The sequence below is a fragment of the Chrysochloris asiatica genome, unplaced genomic scaffold, assembly GCF_000296735.1.
Source record: "Chrysochloris asiatica unplaced genomic scaffold, ChrAsi1.0 scaffold00051, whole genome shotgun sequence".
NCBI classification, from domain to species: Eukaryota; Metazoa; Chordata; class Mammalia; order Afrosoricida; family Chrysochloridae; genus Chrysochloris; species Chrysochloris asiatica.
Window position 1 is genome coordinate 6,483,272 of NW_006408569.1, and position 20,190 is coordinate 6,503,461.

Here is a 20,190-nt window from a genome sequence, read left to right on the forward strand (position 1 = left end):
ATCTTTATAGGAGATTTATAGCCTGGTGGGTTTGGACCACTGACCTTGTGTTTAGCAGCCTAATGCCTAACCCACAGCACCACCAAGACTCCTTATTTAAGATTGTACATTACGGCCAATTCTCTCCATTCTGATTTCAGTCCAGTTACATAATCCCTCGAAGTTTGGCCATCTTGGCCTCCAAGGAGCTCTCTGGCTGCACTTCTTCCATAACGGATCTATTGGTTCTTTTGACAGCCCATGGCACTTTCAATATTCTCCAACACCATAACTCAAAAGCATCAATTCTACGGTCTTCCTTATTCACTGTTCAGCTTTCGCATGCATATGAGGTTATTGAAAATACCATGGCTTGGGTCAGGTGCACCTTAGTCCTCAAGCTGACGTCTTTGCTCTTCAACACTTTGAAAAGTTCCTGTGCAGCAGATTTGCCTAATGATTTCTTGACTGCTGCTTCCGTGAGTGTTGATAGTTGATCCAAGAATGAAGTCCTTGACATCTTCAATCTTTTCTCGGTTGATAAGAATGTTGTTTACTGGTCCAGTGGTGAGGATTTTTGTTCTTTACATTGAGATATAATGCATACTGATGAATCTAATTCATCAGTAAATGTTTTAAGCCCTCTTCACTTTCAGCAAGCAAGGTTGTATCTGTTTTGGAAGAAGTGCAGCCAGAGTGCTCCTTGGAGGCCAAGGCGGCCAAACTTCGTCAGACATATTGTCAGGAAGGACCAGTCAATGGAGAAGGATATGATGTTTGGTAAGGTGGAGGGTCAGAGAAAAAGAGGAAGACCCCCAATGAGATGGATTGGCCAAGTGGCAGCATTGATGGACTCAAGTGTGGCAACAGTAGTGAGGTTGGCCTAGGATCGGGCAGTGTTTCATTCTGCTGTGCATTAAGGTCGCTATGGGTCAGTACTGACTCGATGGCACCTAACAACAACACATAATCCCTACGGAGCACAGTGGCTCTACAGGATAAACACTGGACTGCTGACCACAAGGTTGTTGGTTAGAGCACACCATTCAAAGGAGAAAGAGGCTGCTTTCTGTTCCCATAAGATTTATAGCCTTGAAAACCCTCTCCAGGGTTGCTGTGAGTTGGAACCGCCTCAACAGCACATAGGTAACAATCCTTTGCGGCAATGGTGGTTCCACTGTAGAGTTCATGCCTTCCACAGTGGAGCCCTGAACTCCAGCCAATAGACCTAAAGTTCTCAGCATCCGCCTGGCAACAAAGCTTGTGTTGCTATGACAAGGAACAGGTTTTGGTGGAGTTTCCAGATTAAAGTGGACTAGGGAGAAAGGCCTGCCAGTCTTCTAAAAATCTACCAGTACAAACCCTATGGAGCACAGTGGTCTGACCCCACTGTGTGTGGGGCCGCCGGGAGGTGAGGGGCTAAGAAATGTCGCTGGACAAATGGTAGTGGGGAACGTGTAACAAGTGCCCTGAAGAAAAGGATTCAACTGTGAGATAACACTTTTTTTTTTAAATGTTTTATTGTGAATTATGTGATAGTTTACATGGGAGAACATTAGCTTTACATTCATCCTATTGTATATCCTCTCATTGCCATGGTTACAATCCCCTCCATGCATCATCAACCAACCAAAGGGTATACACTACAAGCATGCCCCCCGGTCGTCAGCACACAGCCCCTCTCCCTCTCTGGGTCTAAAGTCCCACAATATACTCTTGTGAACTAGATTAAAAAGCCTTTATTGCTAAATATGGTTGAAGTAGACGAACAGTGTGGTAGGCCCGTGGGTCCTGTAGCTGAAAGTAACACCAGGCCCAATGAAGTGGACATGACCAGGGCTCAAGATGTCACTTCTCCAGCACCTCAGTTAACAGAGTGTTTCTTCAGCTGTTTCTTGTGTCGGATGGAGAGTTGTGTGGGATGCCTCTGTACCATAGAGAGGTCGGACCTTGAGGAAGACCGGTAGCCCACATCCTCGTTTTTGATTGGTTTAATGATGTGGCCTGGCTTGGTGATGACCTTGGGAGCAGTCAGCTTTTGGAAGGCCCTCTGAGTATTCCATGTAGATCCTATAGGGGTCTGGATGGTCCTTTCAAACTGGTGATGGTGGGTAAATGGGTACGGAAGCACATGGACCTAGAAAGGAAGGGATAGGGACTTGGGTGACTTGGGTGCAGGGCATGGCCTGGGATGCAGCGGAATACCCACTCGAGTGGGAACTGGTCAGGTACTGTTTGGGCACTTAGGTCACAGTGCCACATGATGTCCACAAAGGTCAAGCCTCACTGTAGCAGTCCCGAGATGCGCAAGGGCATTTGGGAGCGGAGGGTCCTAATTTGGCTTAGGAGTACCCGATCTAGTCATCTAGTCACCCAGCCACAGCAGCTCCAGGGTTGCTGCCCCACAGTGGGCCTCTAACAGCACGACTGCAAGAAGTGTCCAGGCATCTGTGTGTTCCTATGGATTGTATGATTCTCCTCTCCTCACTATGCAGAATTCATGGTCTGACGGACCCAAAGATTTACCCCTGAACTCTGAACCGCACCATGTTTTAAGTTTAGCTTCACCCTCTTTTGGCATTGCAGAATGGGTGAGAAGACTGGAGAGATTGTCTATCTAGTCCAGTCCTGAGGGACATTCTAGAGAGCAGTGCATCAGGGGAGGGAGGGTATGGCAATGGTTGTTTTGCTCAGTCCCAAGTGAACCAGGAGCAGTACGGGAGAACGGCAGCTGGGGCTCCTGTTTCCTGGCTCAGTACAGCTCTCCCTCTACCATAATGCCACCTTCAAGCACTTCTACAATGGCCAAGGAGAAAGGGCAAGCCAAGAAACGGGGATGTTCATCAGTTGTCTTTGGGGATATTCACTGGAGCGTATAGGAGATACAGATTACCACCTGGTGATAGTGTTGTAAAGGTTCTCTGTGGGGCATGGGAATGTCTTATTTGGGTTGATAGCTCCCTCTGTGCAATCCACCCAGGGCAAGGGGGTAACAAACAAAATACCTGGCCAAAATATTCACTTTCAGGAATCATTGTTTTTAGCTTGAAGCTCACATTGGGGCCTGTGGTCTACAGGTTACTAAAAGTGTGAGAAAAATCAAAGGCGGTTCTTGGAAAACTACTGGTTTGCTGTGGCTGTATTAGAAAACAGAAAGGAGTAGATGACACCCCTGGAGGGCAAGGGCAACCTTGATGAATTTCACATCCTCCTCTTCACCTGGCATCACTGCTTGTTGAAGCTCCCACTTTTCCTACCTGTCTTGCCTGAAACTATTTCCTGGTTCTGTATCCTCAACTGAGACTGTGGTGGTATAATTCAAAATTCGGACACAAATTGTTCACAAAATAAGATCAAGTAGAGTACTATTTAGATGTAGCATTTTCTCATCTCTACTGGTGGTGATTGTGTGCCGTCGGATTGATTCTGACTCATAGCAACCCTGTATAGGGGTTTGGAGGCTGTAAATCTCCACAGGAGCAGACAGCCTCAATTTCTCCATCGGAGCGACTGGTGGATTCAAACTGCTGACCTTGCAGTTAACAGCCCAGCCCGGAATCCATCAGGGCTCCTTCCCCTCTACTATACTCGTGAAACAGTTCTCTCCCTCTTTTATTAGACGAAATAAACCCATTCATCTTACTATAATACTGGCTACGGACAGTGCTCAGGTTTACAGACTTTCAGAACAAAGGGGACCATCACCAAGGAAGGACACCTAGTACAACCTTCCTGAGTTCCCTCTACCCATACTCCTCCCCAAGAGCACGCCACTCTCTCTGTGGACTATTGGAAAGCCGTCCCTTGCATTCTGCTTGCTCCTCCGTGTCTACCCTACGTGACACCACATGGCAGGCTTAGCTCCTCCATCTCTCGAAGGTAAACCTTCACATTCAGAGAGAGAAGTGGCAATGGACTATAGAATGAGTCATCTCAGAGCCCGTCCGTGAAAACCAGAGTAGAGTGGATTCTGGGGTCAGGCTGAGACAGCCCTCTTGACCACAGATCACTGGCTGATTCCTCCCAGGCAAGAGGGAAGGAGGTGACACAAGAGCCCTCGAAGCCCTCACCTGATGAGCCGCGGTGTGAATGTTGCGCTTCTCATTGATAATCACATTCGGCAAATTCTGGTCTTTTCTTGGAGGACCCTCAGGGGCTTTCATGAGAAACCTGAAAAGCCAAACAACAGGACGTCTGACAAGGAGCATTAAGTGAAGGACTTAGTCAAAAGGGCAGGGAGGACACTTTGGGGTGAAGTGGGAGAACGCAGGGCCCTCCTGACAGGCGTTCGTTCTCTCTCATTCTTACCGGCGCCGCTTTTTGGCATTGGGCTGCAGACCCACGCCACCCCACTCGCCCCAGCCAGGCAGCGTCAGGTCCACATCCTTTGGCTTACAAGCCTCCACAGCTTCCCGCTTCTCTTTTAAGAAATCTCGGATGACATCATCCCCAGCAAATGCTTCTTTTATCATCTGTTTTTGGTAGCTCTCGTCTTCATCTTCCTAGGAAGAGACAAGAGTGAGAGCTCTAGCTTGCCTGACCAGCAGTGGTTCAGGACAAGATCACTGGAAGTTTGGGTCACGACATTTTAGCGCCCCCTAGGGGAAGAGTGTTGAACAATGGCCTTGCAGTGTAAATCTATCATGCTTGGATTTTCTTCTCTCTCTAGGGTATGGAGTCCTGGTGTGTGCTGTGGGCTAATGTGCTGCACTGCAAAGTTGGCTTGAACCATAACGTTGGAGGTTCAAGCTCACCAGGCACTTCTTGGAAACCCTATACAGGGTCACTATGGGTCAAAACTGACTTGATGGCACTTAACAACATGGTACGGAGTCCTGGTGTGGTGCGGTGGGTTAATGCAAAGTTGGTTTGAACCGCAAGGTCAGTGGTTCAAGCTCACCAGTTGTTCCTTGGAAACCCTACCCAGAGTCACTATGGATCGCTTTGGTGGCACTTAACAACAGTGTATAGCTTCCTAGCTCATTATCACATGATTCAATTTTAAACTTTCAGCAAGAAACCTGCAGGGTGGAGGAAGGCATGGCCTTTGACAGAAAGAAGAGGTTCAACTGGCCCGGCCAGACCATGGGCTTCCTCTGGCCTTATGTCCTGAGAAAGACAAATGCCAGCACTCTTTATGTTTCCAAGTCACTGAGCTGGGGAGTCCCCAACTATGTGGGACCCCCTCCCCCCCCCCCCCCCCCCCCCCCCCACACAGTTCCTCATTGAGACACTTTCTGCACCAGCTCTGCTCCCGCCACCAGGGCCCACGACCCTGACTCTGCTCACCAACTCCATGGTTGTGGGAGCTGCCAGAGACTTCACGGAAGGAGGTTTGGTGGTGAGGAGGTTCTGAAGACTGATCATTTGTGACTTCCTATTCTTCTTCGGAGCATCAGGCTGATCGTCTGGCTTCTTTTCTGCTTGCTGCTCTTGCTTTGCACGTCTGGGGAGCTCCGTGTTTCCGGAATGGCCTTCTTTGCTCAGCTCTTCCAGGTCTTCCAGAGTTGTTGCTCTCTGTGGCTTCTGCAACAACAGGGGCTCCTCCTCCTCCAGGGACGGTTCCTCTGTCTGGACTGGGGGAGCGGTCCCCAAGGAACTCCCTTTCGGCTTCTGGGTCTGATGGGTCTTCTTGTTAAGTTTCTGAGACAGCGCCCTCAATTCCGATAGCACCTCCTGGCTGTTAGCATCTGGAAGGAAATGAGAGCTATCAGCAGAGGAAGCGGGAAGTTACCTATCAACAAGGACACTTAACAACAAGTATTTGTTAAGCACCCACTGGGTGCTAGGTATAAAATGAAAGATCCTCCAAGGACAAATGAGGAAGAGGAGATTCCAGATACAAGATCCTCGGAAGAGTTCACGAAGTAGCAGGCAGTGAGGTTTGGTGGTTAAAGCTTCATGTTGGGAAGCAGATGTCCTGGTCCAATTCACAGCTTTGTGAATGACTCACTCTACTAACTGAGACTGTGCTTAATTTCCGTGTACAGCAAACCCGGCTTGGGGAGATCACCCCAAATTCCAAGCATATAAGGGAACCATTTGAACAGGTGGCCTCTGAATGCAATTTCTTTGTAATTTATGCTTGTAGTTAGGTTCTGGGGGTGAATTCTGATTCACACCCCCCCCCCATGTGGCAGTAGAAATGGCACCCTGTTTTCTAGGCTGTAATCTTTATGTCCTGGTGTGGCGCTGTGGTTAATGCACTGGACTGCAAAGTCGGTTTGAACTGCAAGGTCAGTGGTTTAAGCTCCCAAGCAGCTCCTCGGAAACCCTATACAGGGCTGCTATGGGTGCAAACTGACTTGACGGCACTTAACAACAATCTTTATGAGAGCCTTTCTCCCGTGAAGCCTCTTGGTGGGTTTGAACCACCAAACTTTCAGTGAGCAGCCACGTACTTATTCGTTTTACAACTTGCTGTTGTTGTGAAGTGCCGTCGAGTTGGTTCCGACCCATAGCGACCCTGGATAGGGTTTCCGAGGAGCAGCTGGTGGGCTTGAGCTGTCGACCCTGCAGTTCAAACAGCTTTGCAGTCTGGCGCGTGAACCCACAGCACCACACCAGGACTCCGTTTTACAACTTTGTTGTTGTTAAGTGCCATCGAGTCGGTTCCGACCCATAGTGACCCTGTACAGGGTTTCTGAGGGTGTAAATCTTTACGGGAGTAGAAAGCCTCATCTTTCTCCCACGGAGCGGCTGGTAGTTTCGAACCGCTGACCTTAAGGTTCGCAGCCTGATTCGTAACCACTACGCAACAACTAGGGCCCCTTAATTTGTACTTTACTATGTATCAAGACCTTACCCAGGACCGAGCTGGACTCTAGGATCTGCCGTAAAGCAGTTCTTTCCTAAGCAAGTCCAGAAACAGTGGAAGCAGCTGCAGTCTGAGGTGGATGTAGTGCTCTGAGCTGATGTCGCCTGTCTCTCAACGCCCTGAGGGTGGTATGGCAACGACAGACCTCTCAGCTGCCCTTCCCACAGACTCCAGTTGTCCCCACCCCCAGGTCAGTTCTGCTCTTCCTCGCTGTGACTTGACGCCACTCAAGAAGCTACTGAGGTCTGGCCTTTAGACACATAGGATCTTTCTTTCTAGACAAGTTTTCTTGCTCATTCTGTTTGTGGTCTAGTACTTCCCACTGTGGCAGGAAAATTCTGTTAATTACTCAGGGAAATCCAAGCTCTCTTTCATACTTCCTTACCACAGCCAACTGTAAACCCTTAGTGAGGTATACGAGGGGGCTTCATGGACAAATTCCATGATCTTTTGATCCCATTTTTCCACATACCCTTTGCAGCCCCCTTGTACAGCTGTTATGGGGGCTCCAGAAGATGTGACACTGCTGCTTTCTAAAACCCCCTCAGAAATAACCACATGTCACTATCAATCCCAGAAATCCTTAGTCAAAAGCCCTCAGTATAAACTCCAACAACACATTTCAAAATGACAGCTGTTTTCAAATAGTACCCAGGTACAAACAGAGTCTTGCTGTCATTTAAATGCATTATTCCTTGAATGAAATAAAACCAGATTGGAGAATGCAACCAGAGAACCAAGGAATTCTGGAGTGTAGACAGTTTTCTCAGCAGGCTTTACAATCTCCTGGATACCCCCAGAATGGGAGCTCTCTGACCTGTCTCAAGGCTGCCAATGTCAGTTACAGAAAAGCTCTTCAAGAGAAAAGGGCAGGGTGATGACGACACAACACGGTGATGGAATTCACATCACGGAACCCCTTTCAAACGGCGACAATGGCACACAATTTAAAAAACGTCTACCTAAAGATTCAAGGCTGAAATGGCAAATAATTTGTTTTGTATGTACACTTATCACAATTTAAAAAAGAGTAGACATATGAGGGAGCTTCAAAAACTTTGTGGAAAAAAATTCCATTCTCTTTAACTTTCTGAAGGTCCCTCATTATTTTCGGCACGGGGCAGATATTTACAACCACCTGATTTTTATGGCTAGTCCCTGGTGGTTTTTATGGCTAGTCCCTGGTGGTGCTATGGGTTACACGTTGGACTGGTAACTGAAAAGTCAGCAGTTCAAACCCACCTGTGGCTCTGGGGGAAGATGTGGTTGTTTCCTCCCATAAACATTTAGTCTTAGAAATCCTATATAGGGTTGCTTTGAGTTGGAATCGACTTGATGGCAATGTATTTTGCGGTTCGTATTAATTGAAAGAAATTAAGTACAGAAAGTTACACTGTTGTTGTTAAGTGTTCAAGTCAGTTCCGACCCATAGCGACCCTGTAGAGGGTTTCCGAGGAGCCGATGGTGAGCCTGAACTGCCGACCTTGAGGTTCAAACCAACTTTGCAGTCCAGAGCAATAAATTATAGCTTTGCCCATGCTTTGTAAAAGAAGGTATCTTAGCAAACTCTCTCTTTTATTAAAATTAATGTCCCCCTCCCTCCCTGGTCAGGATAAAACAGACTAAAAATAACCAACTGTATACTGCTACTTCAGGAAAAACAGGTCTCATTAAGAGAACTGGTAGACTAGCGAACACACAGGCAGACTCTTCAACACACCGCTGCAAGTTTTGTTCTTTATTCTGTTTGTCAAGTATCGTGATTGTTGTGTACGTCTCTAGATCACAGAGCTTACAGACTCACTGGCGTATACCACAATTGCCGATACTTTACAAATGGATGAAAAGAACAAAATCTGCAGCAGTGTGTTGAAGAAGTTCCCCAGCACTTCACAATCCACCTACTTGTGCCTCTGTAGGTTTGTTAACGGCAGGTCCCTAGATTTGCCATCCCACCTACACGCTTCTCTCTGGATCACAGATGACGTTGATGGCGAGTCAATGCCATTCCTTTCAGGATGGGTTAAATAGGCCTTTCTGAAAGGCTGTCAGAGCCCGAAAGGCTGCAAGAGCAGAAGATGTATCTGTACACACACTGGACAGTCAAGCAGAGGGTGCCTTTTAAGAAAATCGGTCATTATTAATTGAAATTTTCCTCGGGGACTCAGTGCTCTCACTCTTCCAAATCCCCGGAGCCAGATGGCTGTACATGTGTGTGGGTGGACACTTACTTCTCCTTGAACTGTCTGTGACACTAGAATACTGTCCCTTCGGTATCACTGCAACTCACCTTGTGCTTCTTGACTGCCTACAGGCTTACTGTCTTGGTTGAGCTTAGACCTTTCCCTAAGGGATCGTTTTTTCTCAATTTCTCTCAATAAGGTCTCTTCTGCTACTGGACTCTTTTCCTCCTCACTTTCTGAATCCTCGTAGGCCATAGACTTGGAGAGTTGTTCCGGGTCCTTCTGGATTTTCATCTCGTTCACGTCACTGGTGCATCTTCGGAGCATCCAGGGATTCGACCCATTTGCATTCACTTGGACTTCGTTCACGACATCAGGGATAAGGAGTCCATCCTCTTCTACGCCACCCTCCTCTTCCTCACTCTCAGATACTGCCTGGAGTTTCTGTGTCAGCTCTTTGTTCTTGGCCAGTTGTTCCTGCATGGCTTGGCGAGCCTGGAGGAGGAGGAGACACAGCAGGACCCTTGTCATTAATGGCCACGATACCACCATTCCTGGTCCATTTGTTATAGCTGCCTTCTCACAATTAGATACAACAAAGATTCTTCAGATGCTTAGTGCAGAAAACTGTGTACACACCACTGTACTAACAGCTATGGGATAAAACAGAAGACAAACTCTTTGTCCTCAAAGAACTGACACGAGAAACGAGATACAAAGCTCCTCTCTGCCCCCAGGTACTGGACTTGCTTTCAATGCTGATGCTCTTTCACCTCTCCTTTCCTTAGAGACTTCCTGGCTTTCCATTCATACTCAAGGCTCTTCCTCACTCTTACAGATCGATTTCCCTTTCCTTCCTCTAATTCTATGCTCTTCCCCGATGGTCTCTTACCTCTAGGTCATATTTGGCCATGATTGCCTTGGACTTGGCCCATTTCCCACTGTTCTGGTGCTTAAGGCTCATTCGCTCCTGGAAAGAATGGACAGAGTGAGATCCTTATAGTATTCCAGGGAAAGCTGGTACAGGGGAGTGGAGGCCAGTGAAACCTCACCAGCATCCGAGCCTTTTCCATTTTCTCCAGTTCTTCTAATGCTGCAGTTGGATTGACCTTCTGCAGAGTCTCAAAATCTTTCAGGGCTTTCTTAGCCTTTCCTTTCTTCACAATCTTGTGGTATCTATAGAGTAAGAGTAAGAGTCCTTTTTTGGTGCTGTAGGATAAGCACCAGCTGATGACCAGAAGGTTAGAGGTTCAAACCCACCCACCACTCCCTGGAAACTTTATACAGAGTCGCTAACAGTTAGAACTGACTAGCAGGCACTTCACAACAACACAGAATAAGCACTAGACTGCAAACCACAAACGAACTGCAAGGTTTGTTGTTAAGTGCCGTCAAGTCGGTTCTGATCCATAGTGACCCTGTATTGGGTTTCTGAGGAGTGACTGGTGAGCTTTGGCTCAAAACCATCAACCACTCCTCAGAAACTCTATATAGGGTTGCTATGAGTCGGAACTGACTTGATAGCACTTAATAACAGAGTAAGAGAGGTCCTGGTGTGGCGCTGTAGGATAAACACTGGACTGCTAACTGCAAGGTCGGAATTGACTCAACAGCACGTAACAACAGCAAATAGAGTGAGAGGGCTAAGGGCACTTCCCATGCTCTTCCCTAGAGACCGCTGACGGGACGGAGCCAACGTGGGGCCTGCAAAGACCGGCAGGCCTCAGTCCTGCCGTAAACCAGGAGCAAATCTCTGAAGAGTGAAGAGTCCCCTCTGCTTCTCTAGCCTGAAGGAAGTGGAGAACAAGTCCCAAAGAGACAGAATGGCAGGGAGGAAGCCCATGTGGCTTCCAGAGCTGTGGAAGCAGGCTACAGTATCCTGGAAGGGAGTGGAAGTCAAAGACAGAGGACAGGGCATTCTGGAAGCACACCTTTATTGGAGATCTCTTTTACATGACTGCAGTCACCATGTCAAAGAGTCAGCCTCATCAAGTGCTTCCACTGACCCCAAGGCCAGTTCCTAGGGGCCACCTTACTTTTTGCTTTTGATTTTCTTCTCTCTTCGAGCCTTGGCCTCATAGTAGGACTGCAGGGCCCGGGCCCTCTGGAGCTCCGCTCGGCGCATCTTAGCCTACAATGAAGGACATTTACAGCGAGCCCGCTGGGCCGGAGGGCAACGGTGGGGAGAAGTCACATGCCTTGGTGTGTCGGAGGGCCTAGTCCACCTACCTCTTCCAGGCTCATAGCTCTGAGAGCGGCCTTTTCCACTGGTGTCAGTAGAGGGTCTGTCACGGGTTGCTTGTTCTTGTTGAGGACATTAAAAATCTCCTGCTCCAGGGGCGTTCTTGCCTTATGAGGTTAGAGAACATTCTCAATCTTAGCCCATGCTTTTTTTAAAAAACAAAACAAAACCCCTTTTGATTGTGACTTGAGTGAAGATTTATAGAACAAATCATCAGTCCCACATTTAACAAATCAAATACTTGGTGTCCTTACAATGATTGTAATACCCTCCATGGACCATCAGTTCAGTCTTTACGTCTCTCCTGCCACCCTCATCTTTCCTGTGCCAGCCTCTTCCCTTCTGCTGTATATTACCTTCCCCAGCACTCAAGTTAACACATGGCTACCCTCTACCCAGGGAACAATTTTCCCTTCCCTGCCACCACTGGTAACCATCATAGACTGTTTCTTTTAGCAAGAAAACATTTTAACTTTTTACAACGGTGGTCTTGTACAATAATTGTTTTTTGTGGTTTACTAATTTCGCTCAGCATAATATGTAGGATAAGCACTGGATTGTGAACCACAAGGTCAGTGGTTCAAGCCCACCAGCCGCTCCACAGGAGACAGATGAGGCTTTCTGCTCCTGTAAAGACTGACAGCCTCCAAAACCCTCTATAGAACTGCTATGAGTCAGAACTGACTCAACAGCACTTAACGATGTCCTACAGGTTTATCCATATTCTTGGCTGTTTAGCAGCATGTGGTATGCCACTGTATGTGCCAAAGTTTGTTTAAGCATACTTTCTGCTGATGGTTAGCCTACACTCTTCCAAGTCCCTCTTTACATTCCTCTGATCATCCCTTTGATGACATGCTAACTGTAAAGATTGACTAACAGTAAGAAAAGGGTCACCACAAAACAGTTCCAACCTTGCTGTGTAGTTATGTAACTAAAACTTTATTCTGGCTTAAGACAATATCAAGAGGCCTCTCTGATATTATCGGCGGGGGTTACTCTGTGTTCAGAGTTCCAGTACGTGTACAAAAGAATTCCGCTCTCCTAAGAAACGAAGCAGGACGCCCTTCAGGTACATGCTGGTACATTCACGACAGAGTGACAATAGTCCCATGATGATGGCCACAGAACAGCCAAACAGTCCCTGTACTATTAATGTACTTGAAGCACGTCACTATTACCTTAACATTAGGAGTTTCAGGTACATGTCATAGCCTCCTTTAGGGCTCTCTCTAGAGGGGGAAGATGAGTTCTTAAAAAAAGCAGTTAATTTTAATGCCACTGATGGAACAGTCAGGAAAAGTCTGCAGAACAGCTCATAGGGAAACTCCCAACTTTTAATTAACCATGGCCAACTGCTATGAATCATGTTATGTATGTATGCGCTCTCGATAGCCTTCATTACTGATGAGGAGGAATGGGGTTACATATAAGTTGATGGTGGGGTATGCAGTTTAACTTTAAAAAATATCGCCTTGGTGTACTTAGCCTGTTTCCTGACAGGTCAAGTTTAACTCTGCTCATCTTCTAAATTTGGCACCAATCCCTCAAGTTTCTAGTTCGTTTGCATGCTAGGTCACGTGAGCTACCATTGTATTGCTCCTGCTGTCTGACTGATGTTGCGAGGATGGCTAAAATCATCAGGCCAAGTGAGGTCCAGAGATGGCCCCTAGGCCAGCAGTCCACTTCCAACCCTCACACACATAATGTACCTGAAATGTGGTTGCCTTCACTAGCTGTGTATGTCTTGGTCAGGGTTAAACGTATCAGATATCTGGGTCACTGCATAAACGCCTGTCACGTTACACGAGGTGACACGTTCTTCCATTTTCAGTACTTGCAGCAGAACAACCATGGGCTCCACAGTGATTTGTAATCATCACAATGCTGGAATCGCCCTTCAATTCAATTCACAAACACTTACTGAATGCAGCTACATTCCAGGCACTTGTGTTGGGTGCTAGAACACATGGATGAATGAAGCCTGTTCCTGTCCTCAGAGAGCTCATAACCATTCAAAGGACACACACACACCACTAAGACTACAGCAGGTTAGAGGCAAGCGGTGGTGTAATTCGAGGAAGGGCCAGTTGGTTCTGACTAGGAGGTGGATTAGAGGTCATAGGGTTCTAAAGAAGTGATTTTTTGAGTTAGGCCTTGAAGCCTCAGTATGACTCTGTACAGAGGAAAACACAGAACATTCCTGAAAGGAGCAAAAGCAGAAATACAGAGAGTTTTCCAAAAGTTCGTGGATGAAATGACATTACCTTTAATTCCATTTTTCCACGAACGTTTTGAGGGCCCCTGGTATATGGGACTAAGCGGTGTACACGGGAACTCTGAGCTCCAGTGTAACTACAAAAAGCCGCAGAGGAAACAGGGACCTGAGAGCTAAGAGAAGGGACAGGACTAGACCACTGTCTGGGGGTGGGGGTGGGGAGGGAGGCGGTTAAGGGCAGAGAGAGGAATTGGAAGACCTAAATGGCTATGGCAGGAAGTCATGCTGTTTACGAGGTTAGGGAATGCAGGTGAAGTTTCAGGAGCTCAGGGGAGGCCCTGGTGATGCCTACTACTGAACAGAACAGAGGACTGAGCACAGATGGGGTTGAGAGTGATCTGGAGCACATACAGGAGATGGCCCCAAATCATGGACCCATGTGAATTGGCCAGGTAATTGACAGAGCCAGAATCAAAAGACTGAAGAAAACCCACCTAGATGAAAACCACCACCACCTGGAACACACAAAGGAAGTCAGTCACTGGAGGAGTTTTTAGGAACATGATGTATCAATAGTGTCAAAGGGGCTCAGGATTTGCCCACTTGGAGGCTCCTCATAATGAACTTTGAGAGACGTTTCAGTTGCAGGGCAGTGAGGGAAGAAGTCTGGCAGTTCTATGAATTAACAAGATTTAAAAAATTTTGAAAACATTCACCATTTATTTTTGTAAGAAATAAAATCCGTTTGTACACCCTGGGTTCAATTAGATTACCTGGGTTTCCTTACCATCTCTTTATAGCCTTTGAAATGCTAGTATGGACGAGAAGGAAGGGGAGGGCAATACACAAGAAGGGGGAGGGGGACGGAAGAACAAGGTAGATAGGGGAACACTGAGGCTAGATGGGACAGAGGTAAATAGTGATGCACGCTCAACCTTGGAACAAGGCTCTGTGATACAGGGATCGAGGCATAGTCTGAACAGGAGAAATAATTCTAAGATGCTTGACTGTCTCATGAATATTGGTTTCCCTTCTCTACTATTGTAAAATAGACACTTGAGTGGAACAAAAAGGAATGTCAGGAAACATGATTACAGAAAGCTTGTAAGCCCATCTTCGGCCTATAACTGATTAGAATATCTAAAAGGGGTTCTAGAACTTGCCCAGTGAAATAGGCTTCCTGCAGAGCCTTTGTAGTGTATAGGACCTTAGGTGGAATCCTGAGCCCCATCCAGAACTTTCTGAGGTGGGACATTCCCACTTGAAAAGACATGTGGACCAACCCAGAGCAGCTAGAGGAACAGAAGACACTTCCTGAAAGAAAGACCAGCAGGAAACGATAAAATAAAAAATGGCAGTCTGTTTAGCTATTACAAGAACACAAGCAAGTTGTTCAAAGCAAGCAATCAAGTCCCTTCAAGACAACCCCCTCTCCAAGACTGCAACTCAAAGGGAACACACGAGCCGTCATGTAAGTTCAATGGTGACAACATTGGTCTACATGTGAGTGGAAGTGGGGGAAAGGCAGTAAAGAAGATATGGGCTGAATTCAATCACAGTTCCATAGACTCCTATCAACCTCATGATAAGAGAAAGAGGAAAGGCTGGTTGGTCCAAAGTTTGGGGAGACTTGGGAACTCATGAGCCCATGGACATCTACTTAGCCACGGAGGGTTAGAGCTGAGAGTGAAGCATCCAGCTGAAATGAAGTGGAGGGAGATTGCAAAAACACCCAAACTTGCAGATAGTACCCAGTTGACCTAGCTTCGATGGCTTGATGACCAGACCTTGACTAGAGGAAGATACACCAACTGAGAAGGAAGGAGTCTTCACGTCAAGGATCAATCCTATCCCCTCTGTACACAGGGTTGATAAGGGGTGTGGGGGAAGGTAGAGTCTCCAGAGTGGTTTTTTACCTGTCTAGATGGGGCTGGTGAAAGGAGATGGGGATAGGAGTCAATCTTACATTCTAGGAACAGTGGACCCTGGGACCATCAAGGGAGAAGAGCATAAGCGGAATGTGGGACCCTATCCAGAGAAACAGCAACAACCAGAGATGGAGGCAGAGATGAGGACATGGAGAGAGGGAGCAGCTGAGGGCTCTAGACTCATGGAAAGAGAAGGGCTGTGTGCTAGCGGACAGGAAGGAGGCTTGCAGAATGTGCCCTTTGGTTGTTCAAATGCTTATGTATTCCTGAGTGTTTCTGTGTACATCAAAAATAATAATAATAATAATAATAAAAACAGAGGGAACAGAAGCAAATACTGTGAAATGATGCATGGAGAGGACTGTAATCATTACAACGAAACAAAATATGATAGGATGAATGCAAAACCAATGTTCTCTCATGTAAACTACCAACCAATCCAAGCTAAAACAAATGCGAGTGTGCATTGTGAACTGTGAACCTCCAGTTGGGGCATATAGCATGCAGCCTTTTCTAGCAGTGGACCTCCCTGTCCCTGTTTGAGGGCATATGGAAAGACCAGGGTTTGGAGAGAACTTTGAGAAATGCCGGTATACACTAAAATGTCTAATAGCAGTGGGGAGGAGGAATGAGGTGTGGTGTTCATGGAACGGCAAAGAAAAAGTGACCTTCCATCACGTCACAGTTTACAAATACCTTTGCACGCACTGTCATACTGAATTCTCCGCTAGAGTGAAATGAAACTTTAGGGCACTAGATCAACATGAAAGAGTCTTGGTGTCGCATTGACTGACCTATGGAACAATTCTTTCGCTATTGGATCAACTTGGTGCCAGTGAGTTTGGGTTGGACCAAAACTACAGAGCAGACTTTTGATTCTCCATTTCCAGAAACCGAAACAACACTACTCTCTGGTATTCTGCACTCTAAGTTGTAAGGAGAGATCTGGGAGGTGCTATCTAAAAACCACCTCCTGGCCTAAGAATTTCCTGCTTCCTCTGTGCCACGCTGACGCTCATTTCTCAAAACCAGGAATCTTTGAAAGAATAGTTGGCACAATGTAGTCAATGTGGAACACTTGAGTTGTAGTCTGGTTTGCAGAACGAGTTCCTGGAGAGCAGAGATTGCGCCATTCTTAGTGGGCCCTCCTCCACCACCATTTGACCATTTTTAATAACCAACTCAGTACTGGGATTTGTTGAAATTTCTTTGTTTCTAATAAGTTCCTCCCTCTGTACCCCAAATCAGTAAATATACCAGAAACTGAGAGTGTGCTGCTCTTCTGAAAAATGAGAAGGAAATATAAATACATATACAAAACTTCAAAGTTTAACAAAAAACTCTTAAGTGGTTGTTGTTGTTGTGTACCGTCAAGTCGGTTCCGACCCACAGCGACCCTGTACAGGGTTTCCGAGGCTGTAAATCTTTACGGGAGCAGAAAGCCTCATCTTTCTCCCGCGGAGCAGCTGGTAGTTTCGAACTGCTGACCTTGTGGTTCGCAGCCCGATTTGTAACCACTACGCTACCAGAGCTCCTTAATTAAAAAGTGGTAAGGGGGTAAAAATCAGCACATGGGGTGGGGGGTGGAGGGTCAGACCGTCACTATATAAGATCTGTTATTTTGATTTTTCAGTCCTGCAAATTGCATTACCTCTTATTTTTTTTTCCTAAAGTCTCCCTTCCATCCTGCAGCCACACTTTAAACCTGATCTCTTTCGTGTGGAAAAGGAAGCATCCTAGAAAGAGAATGGCAGTGTCTTCAGCAACATCATCCGAACGCAAGCTCATCCCCGTAAACAGTAACTAGGCACTCCATTGCTAGCTCTGCTGGCAAACGAGGTTGATTTTGATCAGTTTTCATTGTCTGAACCTACCCCAAACACAGTACACTATTATTCTCGGAGTTTTCGAAAGTAGGGAAAAGAAGCACAAAGACACCCTCTACTCATGGTTTGGGCACTGCTGTTTTGACTCGTTTTCTATTTAAGACAGAGCATCCTATTATAAACTCCTTACCAATGGTGTACTGGAAAAGAAAGGCTGGCTGTTTGCAGCCACCCTGTATATTACAAACCAGTGAAGGATGACCACAGAGCTACTTTGATTGGCTAGTGCTGAACTGACAACGAAGATATGCCACCCCCTTTCTGAAGCTAGAGGTTGGGCTTACCACGGCCGATCAAATCAACTGCAGGCTCTGAGAGCTCTAGGTTCCACACTCTCACCTTTCAAGGTTTGGTTTTCTTTTCTTGTACTAACCTTCCAGCCACCGAGCATATGCTCCAGGGGAGCAAAGGCTGCCTGCTCCTTCTCCAGCGGAAAGACCAGCTGCTCTGCGTTCCGGTTCTTTACAACAATAGGATCCCATTTAGAGAGAGCTTGGGAGGTTTTATTGAATGCCACTTCTCTATGGATCTGAACCAGGCCATGTACAGAAAAGGAGAGAGCCACATGATTAGGCATCCAAAGCAAAGGACTAACCGGAAATTCGGAGGCAATGTTTCTTAGCCCAGGAATGACTCAGGATGCTTTGTATTTCTTAGCACTGAAATTTCCCCAGGATTATGTTTCATCTTTTCCGTGGTGAGGGTGAGGGAATTCCAACAGCCCCTCCTCCATTTTTTCCAGACTTTCCCCTTCCTTTTCTTATATGATCCTCTTTGTCAACTCAATCTCTTCTCCTTCATGGATCACTGTCTCTGTAACTTACCCGCGCCACCTCTTCTTTGTTAAGGGGCAACTCCACCGTTTTCTTTGATTTGACTCTATTCAGTTGCTTTTTCACAGTGGCCAAGGAAGGCGATGTTTTAATGGGCTGAAGCAGGTCTGAAAGGCCCAGCTTTTCTCTTGTTCCTGTACAAAGGCCAAACTTTCTGGTCAGACTGTGAAGTTAGGAACAATCTCATTATCATGCAGGAAGATACTTCACTTGTGGAGGGAGAGGGGAACAGGGAAAAACCTGACTTCATTTTTCTATTCCTAGCCAGAGATCCCATTACTTTCCTACAGTATTTCCAGATGTGTTGGGGTGGGTACGTAGAGGGCAGGAGAAAAAGACATTCATTTAAAACACCATCATTTGTTTACACCCAGTCTCTCTGCTTCCAGTCTTGCAATTCGTTACTTTCTGTCGAAAATATAAAGCCACAGCATATCATGATGCTTCTAAAACCCTTCCAATGGCTCCCATTACCTTTGGAATAAAATCCATCTAAAGACCCAGTACCTGTCTACCTCTCCAATCTCATGTCATATGTTCCTCACACTGGCCTTCTCCCTAGTCTTCAAACACCAAGATTACTTCTTTGCATTAAACTGTTTTTCCTCTTTGCATGGTTGAGTCCTCTTGTTATTCAGATCTCAGTTTAAACCTCCCAGCACCATCCTTCCTGCCCTTTCTAAATCTCAAGTGGCCACTTACTCACTTAACTGTGCTATCCTGTTTGAATTCTCTTACTGCCTCCCTCCAACACTATACAAGTCCCAAGAAGGCACGATTTATTCTCTACTTCAGTCTTAGTATATAGAACAGTTCTTGATACTGACACATCGAGTTTGACTCAGTGACCTTACAGGACAAAGTAGAGTTGCCCTATAGGGTTTCTGAGGTTGTAAATCTTTACGGGAGCAGATAGCCCTTCCTCTTTCTCCCAAGGAGTGGCTGGTGGGTTTGAACTGCCGATCTTGTGGTTAGCAGCCCAAAGCTTTACCCACGGTTTCACCAGGGCTCAATACATATTTGCCAAGTGAATATGCTTGGGAACACCAGTGGTTACTACAAATGCAAGCTCATTCAAGCTGCTGAAGTTACAAATGTGGTGACAAGATTTGGCATCTAAACTTGGTATCAGCTCTGCTACTTGTGTTCTTGAAAGAGGATAGCAATTGAATTGGGAGAGGTGGAATCTCAAATATTATAAAGTTCTGTATCACTCCAAAGCTAAACCCTATCCAACAAAATCTTAATTCCTTAGTATTTAATTTCTTGGGGGAGGGTGTCAATTAAGGAGGGGAAAAAAGATAGGAAGATGATTTAAAAAAAAAAAAAAAAAGTTGAAAAACCCTGTACTAGATGAAGGTCCTTGAGTAAGTAACTTGACCTCTCTCGAGCTCCAGCTAACGCAAATGTTGTTGAGAACTGAAATTCAAATGAAATAGTGAATATTAAAGAGCTGTACAAATATTAAGTATAATTAACTAGTGAGAGGCAGCCATCTTTATATCTCTTGATCTCAGAAGTATCCCATCAAGCTCTGTATGAGGCTTTGACCCTAGCCTAGAAGAAACAGGAAACCCAAGGGCATCTGAGTACCCTGTCTTCACCTACTTTCCTAGACATTTATGGTCCGAGTCTGTAACCACATCAAAACCAGTTCCTGGGGCAAAAGGTCCATACATGGACATCTTTCTTTCTTTCTGTAACTTACCTTCAGAACTGACATTGAACTCTGACACCTTCAGACTGGCCTCCGATCTCTCAGCCACTTTCCACCTGAAATGAGGCAAGACAGCATAGAGTAGAAATGGGCATATTTTGCTGGGGGAACAAGCATCTCTCTTCAAACAAAGCTTGCTGTTAGGAGCCATTGAGTCGGTGCTGACTCATAGCGACCTTATGCACAGCAGAATGAAGCACTGCCCGATCCCAGGCCAACCTCACTATTGTTGCCATGCTTGAGCCCATTGATCTTGCCACTCTTTCAATCCATCTCGCTGGGGGTCCTCCTCTTTTTCTCTGACCCTCCACCTTACCAAACATGATATCCTTCTCCAGCAACTGGTCCCTCCTGACAATATGTCCGAAGTATGAGAGACAAAGTTTG

At 46.3% G+C, this 20,190-nt stretch overlaps 1 protein-coding gene across 1 annotated transcript in view; it reads right to left on the minus strand.

Moving 5' to 3' along the window:
- Positions 1–1,843: 1,843 nt before the first annotated feature.
- Positions 1,844–20,190, minus strand: part of UTP14A (UTP14, U3 small nucleolar ribonucleoprotein, homolog A (yeast)) — a 33,162-nt gene continuing 14,815 nt past the window's right edge. The window contains exons 4-15 of the mRNA XM_006862867.1: positions 19,795–19,859; positions 18,078–18,220; positions 17,627–17,782; positions 11,209–11,328; positions 11,016–11,110; positions 10,032–10,155; positions 9,872–9,949; positions 9,087–9,474; positions 5,269–5,669; positions 4,288–4,481; positions 4,050–4,149; positions 1,844–2,116 (exon numbers count right to left, since the gene is read on the minus strand). Of these exons, the coding sequence (XP_006862929.1) occupies positions 1,844–2,116; positions 4,050–4,149; positions 4,288–4,481; positions 5,269–5,669; positions 9,087–9,474; positions 9,872–9,949; positions 10,032–10,155; positions 11,016–11,110; positions 11,209–11,328; positions 17,627–17,782; positions 18,078–18,220; positions 19,795–19,859 (2,137 nt within the window). The remainder of the gene's footprint in view (positions 2,117–4,049; positions 4,150–4,287; positions 4,482–5,268; positions 5,670–9,086; positions 9,475–9,871; positions 9,950–10,031; positions 10,156–11,015; positions 11,111–11,208; positions 11,329–17,626; positions 17,783–18,077; positions 18,221–19,794; positions 19,860–20,190) is intronic.